The following is a 23,063-nucleotide window of genomic DNA, read 5'->3' as shown; positions in this document are numbered from 1 at the left end:
TATCGTCCTTAGCGATTCTTTATCAGCATGTGTCCAATAATTTCCTCGTCCAAGTAATCGAACTGTAACCCCATATTCTACTGTGGGTCTGTCTAAGCAAGCATCTTCCCCAAGATTCCACGATCGTCCGGGGTTGACAAGAGCTGTTCGAACTTCCATTCCAGCCAGTGTTGACTGTTGCCTTTCTCATCTAGTCTGTGCTTTCTAGACCCTGAGCAGATGTGACATACGGCTGTATTGCAGACTGAGAAATACAACAGAGGTGGCTACTTTCCAGACACCGCAAGTCTCCTCAGCTTCGCAGCAAAACGGCTTCACATATGCACGCGTCCAGCCGCCAAGCCTCACCAGCACCACGTTCATGAGGACAATGATGCTGTTGCATCACCAAATTTCTGATTTGTGACCCGAGCTTGATGTTTTCTGGCGACAATGGATCAAGACGACCAGACTCCACAGTCGGAGAGCGCCTCCGGATCGAGGCTGAAATCTCGCTCCGACCCTTCAGCGAAGCGCGTGTCAAGAGCCTGTTTACACTGCCGACAGCGTAAATCCAAGTGTGACTTGTACGTCCCTGGTGTCTTATACGCACTGAATCGGATGTTATTTGTTTCCGATCGCTAACGGTAGAATAGAGATAGCAGTGGCAGCCCCGGGGTGCCACCATGTCAGCGGTGTCTCCGAGAGAACCGCGAATGTGTCCTTGGAGGCTCAAACCGCGGAGGACGCCGGATTCGAAAGAACAAAATGAAAAATTTCACGCCGAGCACTGACCTGGCCGCGCGTATAGAATCGTTGCTGGACACCACCAGTCCGTCCACCTCAGACAGTCGCAAAAATCCGCCCGGTGCATATTCAAATCCGGTTGTCTTCGTGCCTCCTAATCCTCCAGCGACGGTTTCCGTATCGGTGGATGACGGAGACACGGCCTCGATCGACTCGGTACCGCAAAACCCGTCGGATGCATGGCAATGCTTAACGGGCATTGCCAAACGCAGTGCGGACGACCCAACTCCCGAGACGCACACCGACTCCATGCAATCGGGTCCAGGTGGGTTCCCATCCTTGAATGCGTTCCAGAATCCTGCGACTGCCGAGTATCAATCAGCCACGGGTATCAGAACATACAGGCTGGTGCAAGCAAGGTCTCTGGACCCGGGCACAGTGTGGCAGCTGGTGGCTCGCTATGCCAAGAACTTTCATCCTTATCTTCCACTGGTGCCCCGCAAGTACTTCGACCGCAATGCTCTGGACGCCTTCGCCAACAATGAGAAACATCTCCTGACCGCCGTGCTTACCATCGCTTCGAAGGACCTGGTGGACCGGCCGGAGATCCATGAATACTGTTCCAAGTACATGCACGAACTCATCTCTGGCATCGCGGCTGGTGCCGACTGCGACGTTGAGGCTGTGGAAGCGCTTCTTCTTCTGGCAGAATGGGAACCCCAGGGTCTTCGGCCCCGGATTGAGCGGGTTGGGCGTGGAGAAGAGGACCGGGCGGCCTGGATGCATGTCGGGTTGGCCTTGCGATCGGGGTATTTCTTGGGATTAGACCGGACGTCGTTTCGAAGCGACACCTCGGGAAACACAGAGACCGAAGCCCGCAGGAGACTGGCATGGACCAGTTGCTATATCTCCGACCGACTCATATCCGTTCGGATCGGACGGGCTTTCTGGTCGCGAGGTCCAGGCCCTATGACCGGTCTTGTCAGTCAGGATTTTCCTTCCTTACTGCCCGTCAATGAGAGTGACGAAGACTATGCCAAAATCTTCCAGGCCACATTGGATCTTACGCAGCTCTACAACAACGTCCATGATGTATTGTACTCTGGAATGCGGACCAGTAATCAGATGATGCTCATGGGCGACTACGTGAAATATGTGGATGATTTTCGTCTTGCGATTCTTCGTTGGAAGTCCCGCTGGGGCTCGCTGCCCTGTATGTCCTTTCCATGCAATTGCGTGGTGTCAGATACTAACATCTCTCAGGTTCTGCGCCGATGCGAGCCACTCTGCAACTCTCGTACGAGTATCTGAGACTCTATACCAATGCATTTGCATTTCAAGCCGCGATCTCCCAGTCACTGGTATCCAAGCACAAGAACAACGATCAATCACAAAGAGAACATTTGCGCTCGACTTTCAACAACGTGGCATCGATGCAAGATGCGCGATTCATCTATGAATCTGTGGATGCCGCAAAAGCGTACCTGACCATCCTTGTAGATGAAGTGCACCCGGAGAAGCATTTGCATTTCATGCCTCTGCGGTATTACTTGTACGGCATCTACGCGGCTGTCTTTTTGTACAAGGTGGGGTTCGAACTCGCATAGTCTTGGCTTGGAAGCTCACGAGTGTTATAGGCGCGCTCATTCGGGGTCATGCCCAACTCGGAAGAAACCAAGGTACGCAACTTGGTCACTCGCACAACCGAAGTCTTGAAGCGAGCAAGTGCTGGACCAGACGATATCGGGGCCCGTTACGCACGGCTTTTGGAGCTCTTGTGGCAGGCCAAAGCTCCGGCTACCGTCTCCCCTGCGACCACACATCATAGTGATATCCTTGTGCAGAGTACCCTTGCCAACCGCCTGCCGGAGCAGAATGCTTACGTGCACTTCAGCCCTGCCAATGATTTCTCTTGGCTAGACCTTGAAGCAGTCGGGGACTTTGTTTCCGGAGACCAAATACCAGGAGCAGGCACCATGGCGTTCGATGCGTTCCAGAACCCTGATCTGTACCAGACACAAGATCGTTCGCTGGCGTGGCCGCTGGCAACCTGGTCCGGTGATATGACCAACCTTTTATTCTAAAAACTCTCGTCGGGGAATTTACACATCGGAATACCTATATAATCATCCCCCCCCCCCGCACTGAAAGTCATCAGATCCCAGATCGGTTGGTTCCAGCGTGGTTCATAGCCGTGGAATCACTGAGTCGATTGCCCACTCTGTTGTGTTACCCCCACACTTGTGAATGCGGGGCTGCGGGGCGACGAAGACTCGGGAATCTCTCCGATAAAGCAGCGTTCGAGTGGGTAACCGAGGGCTGTGAGCTCAGGAATTGCTTTGGTTTCTTTCGCAGGGCTAGCAGACGCTAGTTTGTGTGATTCACTCTACGCTCCGTCTTCTGCAGATCGCCATATCTCGATCTCTTCAATCTATTACATTCCCGACCATGGCGCAACTCAATGAGATTCGCGGCCGTCTGGCCCTGATCACAGGCGCATCTGGAGGGTAAGCAGCGCGCACCTGTCTCTTGACTATTCGCCCGCCCACTGGTATGTCGCTGACTGCATACTCTCGACCAGAATTGGAGCAGCCTGTGCTAGCCAGCTGGCGCAACGAGGCGCCCACCTTGCACTGACATACTCGACCAACCTAAACGCAACAAACGCTCTTGTGGAAGAGCTCAAATCCACCCCCGGCGGTGACGCACTCCGCATCTCGATCCACCAGGTCGACGTCGCCTCCGCAGACCAGATCCAGAACATGTTCGCACAGATCGACAAGGAGCACGGCCAGCGACCGGACATTCTGGTGTCGAACGCAGGCTACGGCAAGCGCATCCCGCAGGTATGGGATATCTCGCTGGAGGAATTTGACTACACCATCAACGTGAACCTGCGCGCCTCCTTCATCCTGGTTAAAGGCGTGGTAGACCACATGAAGGAACAGCGATGGGGGCGCATCATTTTCATGTCTTCGATTGCCGGATACGGCGGGGGAATCAATGGCTGCCGTAAGTACCATATCATCCTCCCTTTTTCCCTCAGCCAAAAAAGAGGCTGACTCTGGCATGCAAAGATTACGCTGCTTCCAAAGGCGGCATGACCGGCATGATGAGGAACCTCTCGACGCGTCTGGCGGAATACAACATCAGCGTCAACGACGTGGCGCCTGCGATGATCGGCGACACGGGCATGATCCCCAGTGCCCAGGCCATCCCCGAGGTGGCGGCGGGAATCCCTCTGCGGCGCCTGGGGGCTCCTGAGGAAGTGGCTAATGTGGTGACCATGCTCGCGACGACGGGTTACATGACGGGTCAAAGCCTGCTGCTGGCAGGCGGGTTGAAGTGAGCCCGTATATATATGTATACACACACACACACACACACACAAAAAGATACCTATATATACAACACTGAGAAATTGTTCAAACATGCCGTGATTCAATTGATTTTCATCTTATGTACATCCTTGATCTGTCCTTGCCGCGCAGGGCCATCATGCAATCGTTCTGTTCGAAAGGGTATAAACAGAGTATCTGGAAGAGGGGGAAACGAAGAAAAAAAAAACACAACATCAAACGCCTAGCTCTCAATCACAACCTTCACAACCGGTCTCCCCTCCTCATCCACCCCCTTCCCAGCCAGACTAAACGCCCGCTCCCCCTCCTCCAGCTTCACCCGATGCGTCACGACCTGCTTCTCCACATGATCCAGCTTCCCACTCGCCACCAGCTCAATCGCCGCCGGGTACGCAAGCCCATCATACCGAAACACGCCGATGATATCGACCTCGCGCAGCGCCGCCGCCCCCACCGGCAGCGTCTGCACGGGATTGCCCATGCCGATTTGCACGAGCACGGCGCCCGGCGCCGCTGCATAGATCCCCGCCTGCACGCACGCTGGCACGCCGGTGCAGTCGTACACGCGCACGAAGCCGGCGCCCACCCCCAGCGCGTTTTTCAGCGCGGCTGCGGTACGCTGCGCGCTCTGCAGGGCGTGGGCGACGTGGTCGGCGTTCGGGGCGGTGGCGGGCGGGGGTGGGTGTGCGGGATCGCCCTTGGGCAGGAGATGGGTCTGGAGGCCGAGGTTGAGCGACTCGGCGATGCGGAGGCGGGCCGGGTCGATGTCCGCGACGACGATGGAGGTGAAGGGCTGGGAGGTGGCGAGGGCGGCGGCGAGGAGGAGGCCGATGGCGCCGGCGCCGAAGATTAGGGCCGCGGAGGAGTCGCCGAGGGAGCGGGCCAGCTCGACCTCGGCGGGTGTGGGCGGGTGTGAGCGGCGGATGGCGTGCAGACAGACGGCGAGCGGCTCGACGAGGGCGCCGCCGGCGTAGGAGACGGTGTCGGGCAGCTTGTGGCACATCTCGGCCGGGTGGTTGGTGAGCTCCATGAGCGTGCCGTCGAGATGGGGGAAGCTCTTGGCGCTGCTGCGGAACTTCATGTTGGCGCAGATGTTGTAGCGGCCGGTGCGGCAGAGCGTGCAGTTGCGACAGGGGAGTCCGACCTCGAGGGCCACACGATCGCCGACCTGCAGGGTAGTCACGTCTGGTCCGACAGCGGTCACGGTACCCGAGGACTCGTGGCCCAGGCACATGGGCTCGCGCACAACGAAGTCGCCATTGCGGCCGTGGCTGTAGTAATGAAGATCTGAGCCGCAGAGACCGGTGGCGCGGATGGCGACTTGGACGTCAGAGCCTGTGGGAGGGGAGATGGATCGTGATTCCTGGTGATCACTGCGTTAGGTGCTGCCCACGTTAACATGAGGGGAAAGCGGAAGTATATACCAGACGGAGATCTTTGGCGCCGTGGAGGACGAGAGCTTGTGTGGAAGTCATGGTGATTTGATTAGGTTGTCGGTGAGTAGTGAGATGGATGTAGAAGAGAAGAGAGAGGATGTGCCTCTCATATTCTTGTTCTCATGATAAACGCCTCAGCCTGGCTTTGATCACAGCTTCCCAGCTGTTTGTCGGCCATTGAACAACGTGGGGTCAACTTCCGGATTGGCTCCGCAGCGGGATTTGACCCGGCCAGGTCAATAGCCGACAGTCGTGTAGTAGTGGGATGTCAACAGCACTTAAGAGAGAGGGCACATTCACCCCGTAGCTGATGGTTAAAGATGGGTTCATTGACTCAGTAGAGACCCAGTGGATTGGATTTCTGCCGAAAAGTATGAATAGATATTGCACTACTTTTTTCTTCGAGGAAGCAATTCGAGTCTGTATCCTCTGTATGGATGTATTCGAGTATTGTCATCGAACCGTATGTAATAACGTACCGTATGCAAACCAGGTAATAATACCCCCACGCAACATGGAGAAACCTAGCGGAAAACAAATACAGACACGAATGGAGTCTCGTAGATGTCCAGGTTGAGGTTTCTGGGTACATCATCAAGGGGATTATTTTAATCGTCTGCGGTCGAGCGTGTTTTCCTTTGTTTTCTCTTCTCTCATTGCATCTTCCTCTTCTTCTTCTTCCTCCTCCTCCTGCATACCCTCTTCTCATCCTCTCTTATATCTACATCTTCATACTTTGCGATAAGAATATAACACCCCGCTCTCCAACTCTGACATCATGCCTGCTGCACTTTTGATCGGGGCCATCACCCACGCTAGAAAGGAGTGGGAGGATCTCGCTGCCATTCTGACCCTGAAGGTGAGTTTGTGATTCATGCTACCTGATTGAGAGAGAAATTCTAACTTAAGTTTCTCAAGGAATTCCCCGAGGGCAGCCGAGATGACTTTATCCGCAATTGCAAGGACGGCCAGTATGACGATGTGCTTGTGATCTACCGGTCCAATACGTCCACAAAGGTATAGCCCGATTTCTCTGAAGGATTTGGGAATCTCCATACTAATGGTGTCAAGTTCACCGGTCCGTTCGATTCGGAGTTGCTTGCAGTTCTTCCCAGATCGGTCAAGTATATCTGCCACAATGGCGCTGGCTACGACAACATCGATATCGCCGGGTGTTCAGAAAAAGGTATGCGTGTTTCCCCTTGATGCGTAAACAGAGCGCAAGTGGAGCTGATAATTACAGGAATCGCGGTCTCCAGTACTCCAGTCGCCGTGAACCATGCCACAGCCGATGTGGGGATTTTCTTGATGATTGGTGCTCTGCGCCAGGCCTATGTGCCACTGTCTGCTCTTCGCGCCGGTTAGTTCATATACGTCGGATCTACAGGATACAAAGTTTGACAAGTGACCACAGGTCAATGGCAAGGCAAGGCAACACTGGGTCATGACCCCCAGGGCAAGGTGCTCGGTATTCTCGGAATGGGAGGGATTGGAAGGGTAAGTCCATCCCCGAGAACCGCTGCGCCAGACTGCTCTAACCCCCTGCTTAGGAAATGGCCAACCGTGCCAAGGCATTCGGAATGAAGATCCAATACCACAACAGATCGAGACTGTCGCCGGAGCTGGAGGGGGACGCCCAGTATGTCTCGTTCGATGAGCTGCTGGCCAACTCAGACGTGCTTAGCCTGAACCTGGCTCTCAACGCCCATACCCGCCACATCATCGGCGAGAAGGAGTTCCAGAAGATGAAGGATGGCGTGGTCATCGTGAACACGGCACGTGGTGCGCTGATTGATGAGAAGGCGCTGGTCGCCGCTTTGGAATCGGGCAAGGTAAGCGCTATGCACTCCATACTGATTGATATCTGATCACCAAGTCTAATGGGGTCCTGTTTTGCAGGTGATGTCTGCTGGTCTGGACGTCTATGAAAACGAGCCCGAGATCGAAGCTGGTCTCGTAAATAACCCTCGGGTGATGCTGCTGCCGCACATTGGAACCATGACATACGAAACGCAAAAGGACATGGAGCTATTGGTGCTGAACAACTTGCGCTCGGCGGTGGAGAAGGGCGAGATGATCACATTGGTGCCGGAGCAGAAGGATGTATTCAAGGGACAGAATGGTCAATAGATCGCCAGTATGATAGAGCATTTGAATTTCCTTAGAATAATGTATGTATGTCTCATGAGCTACTTCGGTACACAAATAAAGATAACCTCAGTTCCTCACTCTATGAGCACAAGTAGCCAACAGCCCGACCGCAGACTGTTTGGGCGTGGTGGTTGTGTCGCGGCAGAGCGTGACTGTATCTTCCTACCTCCATGATTCTGTTGGTGAAGACGAAGCGTAAAAATATTAACATGTTATCTTGACAACAAATGCAGAAGATACTACACCTTTGGTCAAGTAGATGATAGAGATATCTTCGTTGTCAAGGAGTCTACACGGTTATCTGCCTAAGGCAAACTGCCGGGCGGTGAGCAGGCCAGCCGCCACGGTGGGACTAGTGTTAGGGCTCGCTTAGGGCAGGCGGGCGCCAAGAGCGAAATAGCGCACCACAACGAGCGAGCATCGCGATCTCAAGATTCCAGCGGCCGACGAAAGAAAAGCGACAAAACTTCTCATCCGACATCGAGGACCACCCCGCTCGGCAATCGCATCAAGATGGTGAGTGCTTTCTGGCATACATGAAGACGACGGAAACGGCTGGGGAAAGGAATGGGGCAAAAAAAATATACAGAAGTAAAGGAACGGAGGAAAAATTCCACGCCTCGAAGAGACTATGTGTCCCGTTGCACCCCCGATGACTGCTCGACTCTTTGACTGCGTCGTTTCTATCTGGCCTGTGACTCTACCTTCTCTCGAAAAAGAAGGAATGACACGCTCCGATTCCCACCCGTGACCGTCGTTTTCAAGCCGTCTCTCTACGTTGATAAAGAATGGGAAATGGAAATGGATATATGGAATTTTTTTTGCTGATGTTGGGTCTGTTTTGCATCAGGTCCGTTACGCTGCTCAGGACATTCCGGCCGCTAAGAGCGCCCGCGCCCGGGGCTCTCACCTGCGTGTCAGCTTCAAGAACACCCGCGAGACCGCCCAGGCCATCAACGGCATGAAGCTGCAGCGCGCCCTTACCTTCCTCGAGAACGTCACCAAGAAGACCGAGGTTGTTCCCTTCCGGCGGTACGCTGGCAGCATTGGCCGCAGCGCTCAGGGTGAGTGCACGATTTCCTTTTGCATTAAATGAATCGGATCATCGAAAAATTGGAGCGATCAGCATCAAGTGGAGAAATAATTGGAAAGAGACGGACTCGGCTATGCTGAGATGATTTATGGAGCACGAGCGGATGATGCCGGTCGATTTTGGTGGAATACAAACCTCAAGGAACATCCAAATGGCTGACTCGGTTACAGGCAAGCAGTGGGGTGTCAGCAAGGCTCGCTGGCCCGTCAAGTCCGCCGAGTTCCTCATCGATCTCCTGAAGAACGCTGAGTCCAACGCCGACACCAAGGGTCTCGACACTGGCAACCTTGTTGTCAAGCACATCCAGGTCAACCAGGCTCCCAAGGGCCGGAGACGCACTTACCGTGCTCACGGTCGTGTATGTTGAAACCCCGATCCGAGCTTGGTCTTGAGCTCTCAATGGGAAGAAGAAGAAACAAAACTAATTGAACCCATAGATCAACCCCTATATGACCAACCCCTGCCACATCGAGCTTATCCTGACCGAGGGTGAGGAGACCGTCCAGAAGGGCCCCGTCGCCAACCGTGACGCCCATCTCAGCTCCCGCCAGCGTGGTGCTCAGATCCGCCGTGCCCTCACCGAGGCGTAAGCGATCTGTAGATGTCGGGGGGTTAAGGGGCAGTCGGAAAATGAATGGGAAAGCCGGAGTTTTCTGTTGTACGGAACAAATACCTGGTCACGGAAGGAATACAAAAGAATTTACATTATTCTATCTCCTGAATAAAAAAAAAAACGAAAAACATTCGAACCCCATGGGACGATGATCATAAGACAGAGCGATGTGCTCCGGGTATCTCGTGAAAGGGCCCGGTAGCGTTGAACCTTTGGAGATCAACTCTCATTCTTTTCGAGATCGAGCTTCAGCTACAGCCGTTTTTCACTGAACTCTCCGATTGGGTTTTCTGGTCCTGGTACAACGGATCCGGACTTCTCTCGCTCACATATTTTTCGAGATAATGAATATCAAGCGCTATTTCATGAATGGGATCCGGTTCTTCTTTTCCGTCATGTTTTCGAACTACCCAGACTATATCTCTACATTGTAATACTAGCAACACGAGGCATTCTCTTGATCTAACGACTCTCCCCCGTAACTGATAGCTTGCATGTATTCGTCATGTTGGATCTGCATGAACACTGATGCCTTGAGACGCGAAGCCGCCAAGAGTGGCGGTGCTGCTGTGCTTGAATGTCATTCATCAATGAGCAGAACGATTTGCGTATTGTCTGGTGAGCTTAAAAGCGATTCGACAACTGAATTGTCCTGATAGCAGTGGACTGTGCTGCGTGTGGCTTTGAGGATGACGAGTAATACTCTTAACTTCGATATGCATCCATGTAGAGCGTATCTATTCCTGCTACTTTACACAATCAGCACCACATCCTCCACTCTCGACTTACGCAGCGTGGGAATATATCTATTTCTTGACTTCTTTGTAGTCAAATGCCCCGGGATGCTTGCGTGTCATGCAGTCGTCAAATGGTTGAAAGAGCAGTCACATATATCTATACGGCCACCTCTCTATTTGGAGGGATCTGGTCCAGGCACGCCTGTCCTCCGCGTTTCTGCCTTCCGCACTGCCTAAACTACTAAGCCTACTTGAGTCGGCCAATTTTGTTTATTTCGCCCTCTGCGTTTTTTCTGCATCGTGCTTTTGATTCTGTTTCTTCTTCTTTCATCTCCCTCATACCCATCTTTATAGCGTTTTTTGTTTAATTGTTCCTGTTTGATCAAAATGAAGCGCATACTCAGCACTCTTCATAAGCGCTCGGGTGAGTTTCCCTCGGCCGATGTTGTTTACCCCGAATGCTCACAAGCCACAGGCCCCTCTCTCAACAATGCTTCGGAATACACCAGTGACTCACCGGAAGCAATTATTCTACAAGGCGTGGTATGTGTGATTCATTGGGGTCATGTTTGACCGGTCTCATAGGGCAGTAAACACTAATGCGGTGACGGTGATTACAGAAAGCCTTCTGCGAGACGGAAGAGAGTAGCGTACGTCCACAAGCGACCGACCATCTCCTGGCATCATCACCATCCTATTTTCATTGCTAATGGAACGGCCTTAGCAAGGAAGCGAGTTCGTCCACCTGCCTGCCGTCGTCGAAAGCGCAGAGTCCAGCCCCAATGCCGCCAGCGAGGCCGCCCACCGAATTCGCAAGTACCTGTCCGATCCTGCATCGACACCAGGCCGTATCCAATATAATGCCATCATGCTGATGCGCATCCTGATTGATAATCCGGGCCATACGTTCACGCGCAATATCGATGCCAAGTTTGTGGCTACGGTGAAGGATCTCCTGCGGGATGGCCGCGACATGGGCGTGCAGCACTTCCTCCGGGAGACGCTCGATACGTTGGAGTCGCAAAGACCTGACGACCTAGATCTTGCGCAGCTGTCGCAGATGTGGAAAAAGGAGAAGAGTAAACTGAGGAGGACAAATAGCGGGGTATGATTGTCTACGACGATGAGCTGGTGATGGTAACTTATATGCTGATCGTACTGCGTCGCTTAGAGCACCTGGAGATCGTCACTGTCGCGGCAATCGCAACAACAACAACCGGGACAGCAACAGCAGCCACGGCCACCAACCTTGCCCCGGCCAGGACCGTCATTACCGCCACCAGATGAACTGGCTGCTCGCGTGACGGAAGCCAAAACCTCGGCTAAGCTCCTCCTCCAAATCGTCCAGTCGACTCCTCCGGCAGAATTCAAAGGGAATGAGCTCATCCAGGAGTTTTGTAACAGATGTCAGACGGCATCGCGGGCTATTCAGAACTATATACATGCGACGGATCCTGCGCCCGACGAAGACACGCTTCTGACGTTGATCGAGACGAACGACGAGCTGTCGGTAGCCATGTCCAAGTACCAGCATGCGTTTCTGACTGCGCGGAAAGCTGCAAGCCCTTCAGGCAGTCAGTCACCTGAGTCTTCAAGTGGGGCCACCGCCTTCACCACATCCGGCGCTGTGCGTCCAGTCCCTGCGCCGCCAGTGCCACGGCGCCATGTGCAAAGTCCTTCGCCTGTAGTGTCTTCGTCGGAGCCGCTGCAGCCGCAGTCACAGCCGCCCAACACTGCAATGGCTCCTCCCCCGATTCCAGGCTCTTTTACCAGTAATAACACGGCTCCGGGTCGTTATGAGTACCGATCTGAAGATTTTCAGGTACAGAATCCATTCGCGGATGATTACAGTTCGACCAACAACACTTTGAGTGCTACAGAGAATCATCGGCCTGCAGGATTATACCAGCGCCCTGCACAGCAAGCACCTTGAGATGGCGGCTGATCTACATCATATTTTGACCATTTGGCGGCCGAAGCCTTGTTGATTGACTTGTTTCAAGTGTTGGAGAAAAGAACTTTATATCTAAGTATCTGACTGACTAGTCATTCTCACATCATGTTGTCTTCTTCCTTCAGCAACTTCCTGTGATGGATACTATGAATGATGCGATACCACTTTTGCGATTCATGAACATTGGAATATTCCCCCTGTGTTTTGATTGATTGTAGCTTGCTTTTCTTTTCTTTTGACTGCTCGTGTTCTGGTCTTTCTGCTCCTTTCCATGTGATATAAGCTGCGACTTGCGAGTGATCCATTTTGGAGGATTCTGGATTCAGGATTCAGGAATTGAACACACAACCTTCATCTTGCAGTGGATACTCTGGACTTTGGCGCCTTTTTGACCATTGGATGTCGTGCTCCACACATGGGAAGATTGGAGTCAACTCTTATGGTTATGAACTGTTTATGATAACTATGTTGAGGTTTTTCAAGCTCCAAGTCGTGAGCCATCCACGGATATTACACCAGGACCATCTAACTGACCCAGCTGCAGACTAAGAACGATAGTCTCCATCAACTACAAGTCTAGAAGTCGCACGATACGAAATTTGCCCTTTCGCTTAATGAAGATGAAACTCCCAGAGCGCCAAGCATCCCCAACTGCTCCTTAGCACGAATCCACCCGCCTATCCCCATCTCTCCTGTTTCACGCCCATCAACTTGAAACCACTCCGGCGCTTCGGTCCATCCCAATTTCTTGTTACCTGTTAGCTATCTAATTACTGGGTCAGTCTTCGGCTGGGTTCCGATTCCCTATGTTTCTCCTCGGCTGTACTATTAGGTATCCAGTGCCTCAGACCCCTATTCGAGTATCGAAGTGTGTCTCACGATGGACATCACCAGGGGTCGTTTGGAGTTGGTCGAGTTCGGCCGTTGAGCAGAGGGCTTCGGTATATAGACTCAATGGAATCTCCTGGTTCTTTTGGTTCTCCTCACTCTCTCAGCACGCAGTCTTGCTTTATTCACACTCTTTCTTGAACGTTCTAGGTCTGTGACCATTCATTCATTCTCTACCGTCTCTCGTTGATCCTTTGGTATACTGGTATACCTGATTCATTCTCTTCAATCCATTATCTTCTATTTTCATTTTTGAATTTCTACCTCAAAAGAAAACACCCCCACAACCACAATGAAGCAAACCGGAACCCTCATGGCCCTTGCTGGCCTGGTCTCCATGGTCCACGGTCACGGATTCGTTACCTCTCCTAAGGCCCGTATGCCCGGTCCGGCCATGAAAGCCGCCTGCGGTAACCAGGTGGAGATCAACCAGCAGTCGGACAACTACGGCAACATCCAGGGCGAACTCCAAGTTGCTAAAAGCCAGAGCGACTACAACGCCGAGGCATGCAACATCTGGCTCTGCAAGGGTTACAAGTTCGACGACAACAAGGACAATGTGAACTCGTACACTGCCGGCCAGAAGGTCGACTTTACCGTCGACATCCGCGCCCCCCACACCGGTGTGGCCAACGTCTCTGTCGTCGATACCACTACCAACACCGTCATCGGCGAGACTCTCAAGTCCTGGACCAACTACGCCTCGACTGCCACCGGTGTCTCGGCTGATGAGACCAACTTCAGCGTCACCATTCCCGACAACCTGGGCGGCAAGTGTTCCGAGGCCGGCGCCTGTGTCCTTCAGTGGTACTGGTTCGCCGAGTCGATCGATCAGACCTACGAGTCCTGCATTGACTTCACTGTCAGCGGCTCCGGCTCCGGCTCCGGCTCCGGCTCCACCCCTTCGGCCCCTGCGACCAGCAGCAGCGCTGCTGTGACTGCTGCTCCTACCGCTGCGCCTACCCAGGCCACCACCATGGTCACCAGCGTCAAGCAGACTTCCACCGCTGCCGCCCCCAGCGCTACTGCCCCCTCTACTTCCTTCCCCACCGATGGCAGCGCTGAAGAGAAGCTGACCTACATTGCTTCCCTGCTGCAGGGCCTGATGAAGTACCTGGGATAGATGGATTTGTTGTGGAATCATTGATGTGGGGATGTGTGTAATTAGTGATAGAGAGCACAATTGTCTGCGTCGTGTATAACTGCGAGAAATAGAACAGAAACCTATTATCATGGGTGCCTACAATGCCGAGTATTCTGATTTGCTGGGCTTCAGATTATCAGATAAGATAGTGGAAAAGCTCCGCCACCGCCAAGCCCGCCCGATTTCCTCTTGGGGGAACCCGGAGTACCTCATCTTTTGTCTCACCTGAATCAAAAAAAAAAAAAAAACCTTTTCCCCCCTCCTTCCACCACCCCCCGTCTTGTTTATTTTTTTTTTCCCATCATTCAATACCATCCTCCATCATCCACGATCAATTCACAAGATGGAGGACAGTCACTTTCGCCACAGTATCTCCAATTATCCCTCCCCCTTGAACCCGCACACGCACACCCACGTTTCTCGGGACCGCTCCACCTCCGGCTTGTCCTACAATGAAGCGACAAGCACCGCCCTCGACCCCCTCGATCAACAGCCATCACACACCTCGCAGCACCGCGGGCACACAAGCAGCGATGAAGAGGACCAGCCGCCGCCCCGATACACGCAGGAGAACGATCCCTTCCAGCTGGCTTCGAAGCTGAAGACGGCCGAGGAGATCCGGCAGATCCAACCGCAGGCCAACACGTCGCGCAAACGCAACATCACCAGCACCACGACCCCCGCCGCCAACGCCAGCGACAATGGGCGCCGCAGCACCCGCAACCCGATCTCCCGCACGCTGGCCTCGCGGCAGCTGCAGCGCTTCTACCGCACGCAGAACGAGAACATCGAGCGCATGCTCAAACCGGTGGAGGAACACGTGCGGGATGCGCGCGAGCTGAACGCCAACAACCAGCTGCGGTACCGCATCGCGGTGTACGGCTCCTTCGCGGCCAACATCATGCTCTCGGTGCTGCAGCTGTACGGCGCCATCTCCAGCGGCTCGCTCTCGCTCTTCACCACGATGGCGGACTCGATCTTCGACCCGTGCTCCAACCTCACCCTGCTCCTCTGCAACAAGGCCGTCAACCGCGTCGACCCGCGCCGCTTCCCCGCCGGCAAGGCCCGCATCGAAACCGCCGGCAACATCTGCTTCTGCTTCCTCATGACCGCCGTCTCCTTCATCCTCATCGCCTTCTCCATCCGCGACCTCGCCGCCGGCTCCGACCAGGCCACCGGCTCCTTCCACCTTCCCTCCGTCATCGCCGTGGTCGTCGCCTTCTGCACCAAACTCGCCCTCTTCCTCTACTGCTTCGCCCTCCGCAACCAGGTCTCCCAGATCCGCATCCTCTGGGAAGACCACCGCAACGACCTCCTCATCAACGGCTTCGGTATCCTCACCTCCGTCGGCGGCAGCAAGCTGCGCTGGTGGATCGATCCCATGGGCGCCGTCATTCTCTCCGTCCTCATCAGCGGCCTCTGGCTGCATACCGCCTACCACGAGTTCCTGCTCCTGATCGGCGTGACCGCCGATACCAAAATGCAGCAGCTCATCACGTATATCTGTACGTCCTCCTTCTTCCCCCCCCTCCTTCATCTCATCTCATCTCCTCTTTTTTTTTTCCCTTCAAAGGCTAATGTTGGTGGTTTAAAAAAAAAAAGCAATGACTCACTCCCCCCTCATCACCGCCATCGACACCGTCCGCGCCTATACCTCCGGCCCCCGCCTCCTCGTCGAGGTCGACATCGTCATGGATCCCGAGGACTCCCTGCGCGCCACCCACGACGTCGCCGAGGAGTTGCAGATGAAGCTCGAGTCGCTGCCGGATGTCGAGCGCGCGTACGTCCATGTCGACTACGAGACCACCCACAAGCCGGAGCATTCGCTGAAGAAGGAGCTGTAAGTTTGTAAGGTTGCTTGAGTTTGGTGTGGACTGATGGTGTGTGTGGATATGGATTTGTTTTGGGGAGGGGGGAGGGGGGGAAGTTTCCTTTTTTTTACTTTACTTCACGGTACGCTACTTGATAAATTTGAAGTATAGTACTCTCGATAATAAATCATGACCATTTACTGGGCACTGGACGGAATTGGAAAGATAAGTCGTAGTCGTGGCTGTAAAAATTGTATTTATCGGGTCTCTAGCTACCAAGATCGATTACGAAGAGAGCCAATCAGTATCCACAAAAAGATCGCAAATCACGACTGTTCAAAAAGAGCGATGGTTGAGCAGAAATTGCTCCTGTTCTCATCCTGAGGCACCAGACCTGCACCGTCGGAGGATGTGATCATGTTGGTGCTGGCCTTGGTGCTCAGCCCGTACAGATGGATGTCCGAGCAGTCCACCTCCACCATGTTCTCCTGGCAGGACTCCGTGGCCAGACACGACTGCTCGTAGTTCTCGAAGAAGCTGTACAGACCCGCGCCGTACACGAACATGTCCGACGTGTTCATGACGCGCAAGCCCCACGCCTTGCGGCAGCCGGCGGTCGTGCACTGCGCGAAAGTCGGGTCGTGCCACGAGGCTTGGGGCGTGAACGGAGTCAGCGCGTCCGGGTTGGACTGGTAGTACGGCGTCTCGGTCTGGATCAGAGCCATGAAGACGTTCTGCGCATTAGTGACCTGGTAGTTGTACAGCTGGTGATGCTCCGAGGACGTGCCGTACATCCAGACGGGCCCGGTGCTCTCCACCAGCACCCCACGACCGTTGTAGACGTTGATCTGGTTGTGGTCTGGCAGATCCAGCTCGTGGTCCGCCGTCCAAAACCAGTTATTCTCAATGTACGCGCTGGCCTGCTCGGTGATGTGCAGCAACATGAACGAAGCAATGCACTCCGGGTTCGGCTTTGTGGTCGATTCGGGAGTCTTGCTGCACTTGTCGCTCTGCAGTTCCGTGCCAGCGGAACCGCCAATGCGGAAATGCACGTCCCAAGACCCCGCGGCTCCTTGGGTGACTCCGGCCACGTTCCACTCCATGAGGATCGCACCCGGCGCAGGACCCTTGGTCTGGATGACCAGGTCAGTGATCTCCACGGAGCCCTTGTCTCCCACTTCACCAATCTGAAGAAGCGGAATGGGGTTGTGCTCGTCGGCAAACTTCTCTCCATGTGCCATGATCAAGGGCCAGATTTCACCGGTGATCTTGATGTTCTTGGGAACCTTGATGGTGTCGGTGATGATGTACGCACCATGGTCGAAGTAGACGATCTGGTCTTCGGTCGCGCTGTTCAGCACCTTTTGGATGGCCACGGTATCATCGGTCTGGCCGTCACCCTTGGCGCCGGCGGATTTGACACTGATAAACGATGACGCGGGGTAGTCGGTGTACAGAGGCTTAGATCGCTCGAAGACCTTGTCCCCGGCCAGGAGGGCGGCAGGTTTGGGTGCCTGCGGCATAACGGTCTGGAGACGGGTCTTCGTGACGGCCTGGCTCACGCACTGGCGGGCACCGTGACTGGCTCCTCCGGAAGCGATGGTGGCCGAGGACTGGGGTCCATGATGGGAGGGTTCGATCGCTTTCGAGCTCGTGGGCCTGGCAGGATCGGGAGTGCCGTTGGACTCTCCCGGCAGAGAGCTTCCTGTGACAATGGTGCCAGCCGGAACAGATGGTTTCTCAGTCAGCGATCCAGAGCCTGTCGGGACCACCGTGGGGATGGACTTGAATGGGCCAGTTTCGCCAGCGGCCTGAGTCGACTGGGCAGGATCCGCGATCGGCGGGTGTATGTTGGTCGACCATGCCTCAGCTGGAGACGTCTCGGTGGGCTCCGGGTATTCTGCAGCGCAAGCGACAACGGTTTCAACGATCGTCTCGACCACGACATGCTCCTTGGGCTGAGTGGCACGCTTGTTCAGAGTCTTGGACGGGGAATAAGCGTTGCCCTGAATCCAGCTCGCAACCACCGAGCCACCCGGCAGGATGGTCTTTCCATTCACGTCGGCGACGGCCGCCGTGGAGCCCGTGAAATCGACATTGTCGAGCACCAACACACCGCCACCAACGGGGATACTGTCTTGGGAGAAAGCAGTGATCACACCGGTGGGAGTATTGACGAGCTTACTGTCGAGGAGCAGAACGGAGCCCACGGTCTGGTTCTGGGGCACGTTGGACATGTTGAGGCCGACCTTGCAGTTGTTGATGGAGACGGATTTCAAGGTCCAGGCCCAGTTCCAGTTCATGTAGATGGCGGTGTTGCAGTTGTTGAAGACCAAGTTACGGGTGGTGAATTGCTGGTTGCCCAGGAACATGCCATAGTTACCACCGTTGAATGTCAGATCCGACATGAAGCCACCGGAGCCGTTGTCCATGAAGATGCCCTGCTGCCGGTTGGCCTCACCGCCGCCCTGGACCATCTCGAAGCGAATGTTCTGCAAGCTGGTCGCCTGACCCACCTGCCAATGGATACCGGCACCGGCTCCCTGGGGCATGGCGGTCAGATCAATGACCAAGTTGCGGATCGAGCGGAAGAAGTTGTTCTGGTTGGTGAACCAGTTGGAGCCATCGTTTTCGTAGGGGTCGGAGTCGATGACGGCCATGCCTTGGAAGCCCGGTGCGGCTTTGATGACGGGCAGGTTGACGGCATCACCAACGATCTGGGTATAGTAGTACTGGAGGATGGGCTTGGAGACGACATAGGTACCAGGCGGGAAGTAGACCAAGGCGGGCGTGGTGGTCGAGGAATCACATCCTTTCCCGCAGCGGTCACCAGAGGCGATTGCCTGATTGATAGCGACGGTATCATCGGTGACGCCGTCACCTGAGCATGATTAGCAGAAGGCCCAGTGGATCTGAAACACACATGACATACCTTTGGCGCCAAAGTCCTTCACATTGCGGAATACCTGATAGTCGGGGTTCTTGCCGAACGGCACAGCGCCCTGGCGTTTGATATTGGCTACCCAGTAGGTGCCCGCCGCGTCCCTTGCGGCGGGAGCTCGGACATAGAGAGACTGAGGGGTCGGGACTGCATTGACAACACCCAGGAACAGTAGAATGTGCGCCAACAGAAGCATGATGGAAGTGTGGGAAGCCATCTTCAAGATGACTGATGGAGGAGTGATCACTGAGCCAGCAATGATCAATGCAAGAAGCAGAGAGACAGACAATGAACTTCAGCAGCCCGCACTGAAGATCCTCTCTTCTCCCTAGCCAGGTTCTTTGTCCTTGGGGGTTCTGAATGAAGGGAGTGGGGAACAAGGGAAAGAACGAGACTGCAAGGAAGAATGAGAGAAAGGAATGAAGCAGAGAGGGAGAGGGAGAGACAGAACACAACCACACCGCCACTTGATGGAAAGAAGGATAGGAAGAAGGACAGGAAGAAAGAGAATCAGAGAGAGAAATCAGCGTGAAGGGAAAAGTGACAAAAGTGAAGGGATCCAGATGGATTCCTCAGGCTGCACCGTGTTGATACCTGAAGCAGCAGGCAGAGCAGCCGTCACAGTACGGTCAATACCGTACAATACCCGTGATCGCCCAATCACAGTATTCCTTTCTAGCAGCAGCTGCCGTTCTGTATCGAAATTACGCTCTTATAGTCCGGGAACACAATGACAGCCAATCAGCAGTGCGTGTTGGGCCGACAATCGCCCTGGACAGCCAATCACAGGCACGGAACGCGAGTCTCCGGGGGGTGCGTGAAACACGGAAACAGGGTGATGAAACAATCACAGCAGCAGATCAGCTTCGCTCTTCACCCGGATGGAAGATGGATTCTATTGAATGACGGCCGAGCGGTTAATCGAGATGAAGATGAGCCTGAAGAAATTCAAGGAACAACAAGCCTTGACTATCTAGCCCGCCACTCAGCCCATCGGGCAAGCATGGACCTGGAAGAGATACGAACCTTGAATGAGTGAGTCAAGAAGCAGAGCAGATCGGTGAGAAAGGCCTCCTGATTTCCGCCTGAAGCATCATGGGAAAAGAGATTGCTACCGTCTTCGAAAGCAAAAGACAGAGAACAACCCATGCCCTGAAGCTATATACCTGATCCCGATGATCTACGCGACAACAGGAGGGAAAAAAAAAAAAAAAAAAAAAAAAAAAAAAAAAAAACTCAGCACATGCCTCACACGAATCTCGGATTCCTTCCAGCCCAGGCTGTCACTCCCCAACCTGGCACAGCGCATGGGCATTCCATTCCAATCGAAGCGAACGGGAGGCCCTGTTCGTCTTGTCGCTGGGTCTCGGCTGGTATCTGAAATCTTACCTCCCTCCCCCGATCGGCTCGATGATTCGCCGGGACTGCCAGGGACAAGTATCTGGGATCTCAGGGCGTGTCGTCGCACATTCTTGTTGACGCCAGCCGAGCGCGTGCGGGTGGTCTCAACGCGCAGATCTTCGGGGCTCCACTGGAAGAGTCATCACTCCGTTAGATAGACACTAGGAGGTCTACCCCTGGTAGATAGTCAGGACTCAGGAGTAAGAGCTCTTTCGTCCCGTTGCTCCGAATGGTTGGAGCCATGGGACATTCTTGACGCGGGACCAAACAGGCCATGGTCTTCCGGCCACTGGGCAGTAATGTGAAGGAATCTTGAAGGTTTCGCATAGAGCGGATGGAATATGGATCATACTGTGTTTATTCATGACGGGTGGTGGCACTTTCATCAAGGAGTCTGACTGCACTGCACTATGGAGTAGTATCAATCACATCTTCATGTCCTGTTTAAGCGCACAGGCATCCCACTGTGTTATCCAAGGGGTAACACCTGCAGGTCACTTAACTATCTACTTAGCCTCCGTAGTCCGTACAGTCGTAATCTCTATTTGAATTCCAACTTCTCCCCAACTGATTAACCCCGGTGGAAAATCAGCCATTTCCAAATGTCGATCTACTCCTCCCGCAAGCCAAAGAAATATTAGAAGTCCTCCGCCTGCACTCTGTACTCTAAAAAAAAAAAAAAAAAAAAAAAATACACAGTTATCTAGAGTGAAGATATCAATCACATCGGCCCGACTCCCCTCAGCTTCTTCCTCGCCAACACAAAGAATCCAGGAGAGACCTGGTCTTCGATGAACCAAGTTTACCAAAGGCCTGATTCATCCAGAAAAAGAAATGACTGTTTGGGTCGTCCACGCTTCCTCCAGTTTAGCCAGGACTCACTGGACACGGACGAGCACACAGACTTGTTCCAATCTGATTCATTTATTGATATTGAAAATCAAAGATGTCCGTGATGACATGAGTCTCGTAACAATCCTCTAGAAGACAGATCTAATCGAATGGATGTATTTACAAAAGTCTAGTATCTATATCTATGCTTTCTATGTCCAACCTCCGGGCCGATCCGCAGCTCAACCACGGTCCCCATCTATTTACACTGTATATCAAACTCAATCCATTTGTCGCCAGGTCTACAATTTCCCCGAGGACTCGAGAGCCTCGCGGATCGCGCGTCCGAGCCGACACACTCCCTCCGCGAGCTGTTCCTCCTCCACCCATGCAAAACACAGGCGCAGGTGGTCGCAAAAGTCATTCGCGCCGTGCTCAGAGTCCCCGGGGACCTGGAAGATCTCGCCCGGCGCCACGTTCACCTGGTGCTTCTCCAGCGCGGTGCGCGCGAGATCCCTTGCACGTAGCGGGGCAGGCAGCCGCACCCAGATAAAGTAGCCGCCGGCGACCCTGGACGACTCGCGGGGTGCGGCGCCCACAGGGACAAGGTGTTCGCGCACGGCGGACATGAGACGATGGTAGCGTCGGGCATATGCGGGCAGCAGCACCTGCGCCAGATGGGTCTGGAAGGCGCCGGTCTCGAGCAGCTGCGCGACGATCGTGGATGCCATCTGGGATGGAGCTCCTCCAGATCGCGACGAACCTCTGCCGTGCCATGTTAGCTCACATCGCATTCCCATTCCCATTGTGAAACGAACGCCGAGGACGAGGGGACATACGTTTGAGAAAGACCGTAGGCAAACTTCGCCGTCCCCTCCGCCCATCCCGTCCGCATCCCCGGTCCGATCAGCTTGCTGAAGCTCCCGTTGCTGACGACATTCCCCCATTCATCCTTGGGCCCGCCGTCGAGGTAGGCATCCACGTCCACCAGGCGCGGCTCGGGCGCCTTGTGCGGCGTGGACAGGGGTGCGTTGGGATCCGCTGACCACTGCAGAAAATCGTAGACGTCATCCGTCACGATTAGAGCGTCGAAGTCGCGCGCCAGCTGCACTAGACTCTCCCGGTCGGACTGGGACATGGTCAGGGTTGAGGGATTGGAGAAGGTCGGGATGGCATAGATGACATGTTTGTAGATCTTCCCCCACGGTCTGGGGGGTTTGAGTTTCTTTTCCACCCCGATCATATCTACGCATTAGTTGGTCATGGCAGAGAAGAAAAAAAAAAAAAAAAAAAGAATCGCAAAGGATCGCAAGGCTCCGAGCATTCTACCGTACCGGTTCAGATCGATGTTCCGCATTGGCCTTCTCCTCAGCGACTTCCAGCTCACGACGGAGGAAGGCCAGATCGAGCCCCGTGGCATCCTGCGGGATGACCCTCATCCGACCCGCGAAGCCGGCGTCATCGACCATGCGTGAGGCCAGCTGGTAGGTCGGCGCGACCATCCAGACATTGCGGGTGTAGCTGGGGTCAGTGAAGACCTGGAAGATACAGGCGAGATTCTGGCTGGCGCCGCCGGTGATGCAGATGCGGTTGGAGGTGATGGGATGGCGCGGGTGGTAGAAGGAGGTCAGCCACTGGGCCACAGCCTGGCGCAGGGGCTCATAGCCCGGATCGGGACCGTAGAGCAGCGCGGGCGTCCAGATGGATGGCGTGGACAGCACGGTGGCTGAGGCATTGGCCAAAGCGGTGGTGGGTAGGAGGGCAGGGTTGGGCCAACCGCGGGAGAGATCAATGACCGAGTCCATAGGGTACGGAGTAGTTTGAGTCTGGGCTACTACTACCGTAGTATGTCCTAGGTAGGTACTAGGTTGTCTGTTAGTGTCGACTGTATGTAAAATGCAAGTCGGGTAGGTAGGGACTAGGGAGTAGTCAAAAAGTAAAGGCGCAGTGGGCGAAAGTAACAGTGGATTATAAGCCT

At 54.3% G+C, this 23,063-nt stretch overlaps 10 protein-coding genes across 10 annotated transcripts, besides 6 other annotated features; 7 read left to right on the top strand and 3 right to left on the bottom strand.

Moving 5' to 3' along the window:
* Positions 1–432: 432 nt before the first annotated feature.
* On the top strand, positions 433–2,810 carry ACLA_021050 (Zn(II)2Cys6 transcription factor; the record flags this gene model as incomplete). Its single annotated transcript, XM_001268822.1, has 4 exons — positions 433–566; positions 636–1,939; positions 1,990–2,312; positions 2,364–2,810. The coding sequence occupies 4 exons, from the start codon at positions 433–435 to the stop codon at positions 2,808–2,810; spliced, it is 2,208 nt and encodes a 735-aa protein (XP_001268823.1).
* Positions 2,811–3,174: 364 nt separating this feature from the next.
* On the top strand, positions 3,175–4,075 carry ACLA_021040 (SDR family NAD(P)-dependent oxidoreductase; the record flags this gene model as incomplete). Its single annotated transcript, XM_001268821.1, has 3 exons — positions 3,175–3,233; positions 3,308–3,738; positions 3,804–4,075. The coding sequence occupies 3 exons, from the start codon at positions 3,175–3,177 to the stop codon at positions 4,073–4,075; spliced, it is 762 nt and encodes a 253-aa protein (XP_001268822.1).
* Positions 4,076–4,093: 18 nt separating this feature from the next.
* Positions 4,094–4,116: a microsatellite.
* A 192-nt stretch (positions 4,117–4,308) lies between these two features.
* Positions 4,309–5,560, bottom strand: ACLA_021030 (NAD(P)-dependent alcohol dehydrogenase; the record flags this gene model as incomplete). Its single annotated transcript, XM_001268820.1, has 2 exons — positions 4,309–5,448; positions 5,510–5,560. 2 exons carry the CDS (start codon positions 5,558–5,560, stop codon positions 4,309–4,311), a joined length of 1,191 nt encoding a protein of 396 aa, XP_001268821.1.
* Positions 5,561–6,299: 739 nt separating this feature from the next.
* On the top strand, positions 6,300–7,651 carry ACLA_021020 (D-mandelate dehydrogenase-like dehydrogenase; the record flags this gene model as incomplete). The annotated part of the gene is made up of 7 exons (XM_001268819.1): positions 6,300–6,380; positions 6,440–6,538; positions 6,593–6,707; positions 6,765–6,881; positions 6,936–7,018; positions 7,072–7,353; positions 7,421–7,651. 7 exons carry the CDS (start codon positions 6,300–6,302, stop codon positions 7,649–7,651), a joined length of 1,008 nt encoding a protein of 335 aa, XP_001268820.1.
* A 191-nt stretch (positions 7,652–7,842) lies between these two features.
* rpl17 (60S ribosomal uL22 domain-containing protein) lies at positions 7,843–9,355 on the top strand (the record flags this gene model as incomplete). Its single annotated transcript, XM_001268818.1, has 5 exons — positions 7,843–7,867; positions 8,046–8,188; positions 8,523–8,736; positions 8,936–9,123; positions 9,203–9,355. The coding sequence occupies 5 exons, from the start codon at positions 7,843–7,845 to the stop codon at positions 9,353–9,355; spliced, it is 723 nt and encodes a 240-aa protein (XP_001268819.1).
* Positions 9,356–10,502: 1,147 nt separating this feature from the next.
* ACLA_021000 (VHS and GAT domain-containing protein) lies at positions 10,503–12,048 on the top strand (the record flags this gene model as incomplete). The annotated part of the gene is made up of 4 exons (XM_001268817.1): positions 10,503–10,658; positions 10,736–10,765; positions 10,840–11,220; positions 11,287–12,048. The coding sequence occupies 4 exons, from the start codon at positions 10,503–10,505 to the stop codon at positions 12,046–12,048; spliced, it is 1,329 nt and encodes a 442-aa protein (XP_001268818.1).
* Positions 12,049–13,249: 1,201 nt separating this feature from the next.
* ACLA_020990 (lytic polysaccharide monooxygenase) lies at positions 13,250–14,080 on the top strand (the record flags this gene model as incomplete). The annotated part of the gene is made up of 1 exon (XM_001268816.1): positions 13,250–14,080. One exon carries the CDS (start codon positions 13,250–13,252, stop codon positions 14,078–14,080), a length of 831 nt encoding a protein of 276 aa, XP_001268817.1.
* Positions 13,826–13,855: a microsatellite.
* Positions 14,081–14,444: 364 nt separating the features above from the next.
* ACLA_020980 (cation diffusion facilitator family transporter) lies at positions 14,445–15,945 on the top strand (the record flags this gene model as incomplete). The annotated part of the gene is made up of 2 exons (XM_001268815.1): positions 14,445–15,606; positions 15,704–15,945. The coding sequence occupies 2 exons, from the start codon at positions 14,445–14,447 to the stop codon at positions 15,943–15,945; spliced, it is 1,404 nt and encodes a 467-aa protein (XP_001268816.1).
* Positions 15,946–16,238: 293 nt separating this feature from the next.
* Positions 16,239–19,070, bottom strand: exgO (exo-beta-1,3-glucanase Exg0; the record flags this gene model as incomplete). The annotated part of the gene is made up of 2 exons (XM_001268814.1): positions 16,239–18,793; positions 18,845–19,070. 2 exons carry the CDS (start codon positions 19,068–19,070, stop codon positions 16,239–16,241), a joined length of 2,781 nt encoding a protein of 926 aa, XP_001268815.1.
* Positions 19,071–20,052: 982 nt separating this feature from the next.
* Positions 20,053–20,088: a microsatellite.
* Positions 20,054–20,088: a microsatellite.
* Positions 20,089–20,922: 834 nt separating this feature from the next.
* Positions 20,923–20,946: a microsatellite.
* Positions 20,947–21,387: 441 nt separating this feature from the next.
* ACLA_020960 (aminotransferase-like domain-containing protein) lies at positions 21,388–22,890 on the bottom strand (the record flags this gene model as incomplete). The annotated part of the gene is made up of 3 exons (XM_001268813.1): positions 21,388–21,850; positions 21,925–22,310; positions 22,420–22,890. The coding sequence occupies 3 exons, from the start codon at positions 22,888–22,890 to the stop codon at positions 21,388–21,390; spliced, it is 1,320 nt and encodes a 439-aa protein (XP_001268814.1).
* Positions 22,357–22,381: a microsatellite.
* Positions 22,891–23,063: the final 173 nt, after the last annotated feature.

This window comes from Aspergillus clavatus, genomic scaffold (genome assembly GCF_000002715.2).
Source record: "Aspergillus clavatus NRRL 1 1099423829805 genomic scaffold, whole genome shotgun sequence".
In the NCBI taxonomy this organism is placed as follows: domain Eukaryota; kingdom Fungi; phylum Ascomycota; class Eurotiomycetes; order Eurotiales; family Aspergillaceae; genus Aspergillus; species Aspergillus clavatus.
Note: the sequence above shows the minus strand (reverse complement) of the source record. Positions and strands in the feature narration are given on the sequence as shown.